Source organism: Rhinopithecus bieti, unplaced genomic scaffold (assembly GCF_001698545.2).
Source record: "Rhinopithecus bieti isolate Rb0 unplaced genomic scaffold, ASM169854v2 scaffold_24049, whole genome shotgun sequence".
NCBI classification, from domain to species: domain Eukaryota; kingdom Metazoa; phylum Chordata; class Mammalia; order Primates; family Cercopithecidae; genus Rhinopithecus; species Rhinopithecus bieti.
The window spans coordinates 234,027-238,264 of NW_016811256.1; the positions used below are offsets into that span (position 1 = coordinate 234,027).

A 4,238-nucleotide genomic window follows, 5' to 3' on the forward strand; every position below is an offset into this window, starting at 1 on the left:
GGCCGGGCGCGGTGGCTCAAGCCTGTAATCCCAGCACTTTGGGAGGCCGAGATGGGCGGATCACGAGGTCAGGAGATCGAGACCATCCTGGCTAACACGGTGAAACCTCGTCTCTACTAAAATACAAAACCTAGCCGGGCGAGGTGGCGGGCGCCTGTAGTCCCAGCTACTCCGGAGGCTGAGGCAGGAGAATGGCATAAACCCGGGAGGCGGAGCTTGCAGTGAGCTGAGATCCGGCCACTGCACTCCAGCCCGGGCGACAGAGCAAGACTCCGTCTCAAAAAAAAAAAAAAAAAAAAAAAAAAACTAAGACCTGAGCACAATATGGATTCTTGCTACAGTGGTTTCTTTGCTTCGTGTCCTCTTCAGCAGATAGAGATAGCAAATGTGTGCACATGTATATACACATAAACATACAGTTACATGCATATACATGTGTACATAAGCATGCATACACATGCAAAATGTGTGTTTTAAAATGCAATAGAAACACAAAGTGATGCCATAGGAAATGGAAGCTTATAAAACAAGCTCACAACATTTTTCCAGAACTCAGAGAAAAATAAAAGAATGAGTGATGATAAAGAAGATAAAATCAGTGAGTGAGAGAGATTCAGTAAATCCAACAAACATAAGAATTCTGGAAGGAAGGCCAGGCGCAGTGGCTTACACCTGTAATCCCAGTGCTTTGGGAGGCTGTGGCAGAAGGACTGCCTGAGTCCAGGAGTTTTAGACCAGCCTAAGCAACACAGTGAGTCCTCATCTCTACAAAAAATACAAAAATTAGCCAGGCATCGTGGCACACACCTGTAGTCCCAGCTACTCAGGAGGCTGATGTGGGAGGATTGCTTGAGCCTGGGAGGCTGAGGCTGCAGTGAGCTGTGATCATGACATTGCACTCTAGCCTGAGATCCTGTCTCAATTGTTTGGTAACAGTTCTTATATTTGCTCTGGTCTCCTTCCAGAGCCCACAGAGTTGTTTAAGAACAGAAGGGAACCAGCTTACCTGTACTACTGTATGGAAGAATTGAGACCAATAGTTATGTCCTGGTCTCCTCCTGTGTATTAGTGAGGCACTCAAGTAGCCTCCTCTCTATACCACATTGGCTGGAGGAGGTAATCTGCTAGAACATCAAGACCTACTCTTATCTAGGGTCTGCTGGCTGGTGTAGGATTGTGTTGAACAGGGCTACACAAAGGCTAAGTTCTATAAGGAGGGCACCCTTACATTTCTCCTGCACATGCTTTTAGCCCCTGACCCTATCACATTCTGATGGAACATTCACTCGTTTGCCTTCCTTATCAGACTGTGAGCCCCCATGCCCCCACCCTAAGCACAACACCTGCCATGGTCAATATATGATGTTTTTGTCCTGAAATTTTCATTTATAAAAGACACCAATGAAGGTATGTGATTCCCAAGGCTTGCTTGGGATCATACAGGACACAGAACCCTGAGTTCCAACTCTTGTTTCAGTTGAAGGGTCTATCACAGAGTGATAATGGAGGGTGCGGGGATCCTCAGTACCAGTGAAGATGGCATAAGCGTGGTGCAGTTCACTGAGGTCGCTGACTGTGTTCTGGAACTGACGCTCTAGGGAGATGAGCTGGTGTTCAGTACTCCTCTGATCTTGTGTGGGGTCCATAAAGGGACCAGAGAGGGCCTTCCCAAGCAGGCCTTCCAGCTCTGCCAATGCTGCTGCCATCAGCTGCTGCAGCTTGGGTATAATGGCATGTCGCTTGCTGAGCAGGAACTCTGAAGCCTGGCTTTTCTCAAACTGAAATGCCTCCCACATATCCAAAAGCTGTGGGGCAAGCAGAGGGCAGTGGAGTAGATGTGGTCGTGGGGGAGGAGGGCGGGGAGGGATGGGTGACTTCCCGAATTGCCTTCTCACCGAGATGTCCAGTGCTTCATTCTCAGCACTAAAGAGGCTAAAATGGTTGCGGATGAGTTCATGGAGTGCCCGTACGTATTCCATTCGCTCCTCCAGCTCGACGTACTGTTCATTGGCTTCATTCAACTGCAGGAACTACAGCATGAGACCAGCAACCCCACAACCCTATGTGCCTCTTTGGGCCCACCCCTGAGGGCAACTCCCACCTTTTGGAGTAAAGTCTCCAGACCCAGTTACAGCCTTGTAATCAACTGGTATCCGGGGCAATCTAGGATCTCTGACCCAGATCTCTCTGGTGAAGGGTCCACTTCTCACCCACCACCCCATTACCTTGATGACAAGGCAACAATTTTCTATCTGACTCACAGAGAGCGCAACTCTCTCATCACACCAGGGCCTCCCTGTGACATGAGGGCCACGTGGACAGGCTAAGAATTAGCAAGGGTAGATCTCTTAGGTGAGCAGTTTAAGAGCATCAGGCCCTGCTGGGAGCTCAGCAGAGACCTGAAGACAGTGCACTAAGCTTTTAAGCAGGATGGGCCCTGAATAAGCTGGGAAGGATGGATGGGGAGAGCCAACCTTCTGGGTGCACTGTGCAATGGCGTGAATATCTGAGTTGATGGTTCGGAAGACATGCATGAAATCTGTGAGCTCTGTCATGAGTTTTTGACTTAGGCTCCAGCACTCATTTTGCACCTGTGCAAGAATGTCCTTCCTTATGCTGTCCAGCTTGGATTCTGGAGACAGGAGAGTAAGGTGTGAGGGGATGCACAAAAAAGAAGGGGTGCTGGGGACAGTGCTGTGATCCAGAGTGGGAGTAGGCTGAATGGCAGGTCGGACCATGAATTATCTCATTTAATGCTTGTTGGATCCCTGCGCAATGTCCAGTCAGCTGCTATGCACTGAGGACTGTGCTCTATACCGGTAGACAAGAGCAAATGAATGAGACAGAAAGTTTCCCCACCCTGAAAAGCTCATAATATGAGGCAGAGACAGACACATAAATGAGCAATCACAAATCAGAATGATAAATCCACTGTGAGTGCCTGGGAGCCTTCAGCCAGCATAGTTAAGAGGTGGGGGTGCCAGGGGGTGTCCTGAGAAGGCTGGGCAAGGCCCCTTCAGAGAAGGAACATTGGAGTTGGATGTGTTGAGTAGTTAATGCTCCAAAAAGATGGAATGGTGTGTGCAAGTGTATGGAAATGACATGTTTATGAATAGCAGAATACCCTAGCAGAGATAAAAATATTCTGCTTTTGGAGTCTTACTGCCCTTGCTCTAGAAGAAGTGGGACCAAGAAGGTAGTATGATCTGCCTTTTGTTTTTAAGGATTAAAGTAAAGAATGTCTCAGGTGGAAAAGGGGCTAGAAAGTAATCCTGGAAGTTGCCCTTGGCAGTATGAACAACTTTATTATCTCAGAGGGCAGGGATAACACTCATATGATACCTCATGAAATCTAAGATCTGCTTGTAAGAAGCACCATTATTTTACATACCACTAACAAAGAAAAAACTGATGCCATCTAAACTCTAACACGTCTTCAATCAGGAGACATCTTTAAAGTTCAGAGATGTTAAAATATGCACAGGATGGGAAAATACAATATAAAAATCTGGTACACCAAATAGAGTATAGAGTGCTTTCTACATACCAGACACTATTTCAAGTACATTAATTATATTAACCTATTTTATCCTCACAAATTCCCATTGAAGTAAATACTATTATTTTACAGATAAGCAAACTGAAGCTCAGAGAGGTTATGTAACTTGATTAACATCACACAGTGGCAGAGCAAGGATTCAAACTCAGGCAGCATGGCTCCACTCCATTATATTTTAAATACAAATATGTTTATGTTATAAATATAAATGTAAACATATATAAAATATGTTTATATAAAGTATTTAAATATATATTTTATATTATGTGTGAAGTAAACTGGCCAACCCTCTATTAGCAGCATCTCTGCAACTAGAAGGTAAAATAGTGAGTTTGGGGGACAGATAATTGAGACATACTGGGCATGTCACTTTCAGAGACTTGGAGGAAGTAACCAAGACGACTGGGTACTAAGACCTGAGATTGAGAAAACCTACTGAGAGGAAGCCTATTGAGGGACAACCTATGTCAGACAGAACACAAAGATCTAAACTCATCCTTTTTCACACTGTCCCTTTGGAATATAATAGTAACTAGGCCATTGCAATGCTGCCGCGTTTTTTTGTTTTTTTTTTTTTTTTTTATGGTGCTGCTTTTGGACCGGTAGCAACAGGCAGATGAAGGCAGATGGGAGCTCAACAGTGACACCATATGGTATAAAGGAGCAATGCATTGATTAA

At 45.4% G+C, this 4,238-nt stretch overlaps 1 protein-coding gene across 4 annotated transcripts in view; it reads right to left on the reverse strand.

The window, feature by feature from the left end:
• The window catches only part of DNHD1 (dynein heavy chain domain 1), an 82,369-nt gene that overhangs the window by 40,656 nt on the left and 37,475 nt on the right, over positions 1-4,238 (reverse strand). The window contains exons 13-15 of one of the 4 annotated variants that reach the window (XM_017893620.1): positions 2,475-2,632; positions 1,896-2,021; positions 289-1,805 (exon numbers count right to left, since the gene is read on the reverse strand). In XM_017893620.1, the coding sequence (XP_017749109.1) occupies positions 1,383-1,805; positions 1,896-2,021; positions 2,475-2,632 (707 nt within the window). In that variant the 3' untranslated portion in view covers positions 289-1,382. Of the gene's footprint in view, positions 1-288; positions 2,022-2,474; positions 2,633-4,238 lie in introns of those variants that run through there. The other 3 variants (XM_017893625.1, XM_017893619.1, XM_017893622.1) reach the window with 3 other exon arrangements.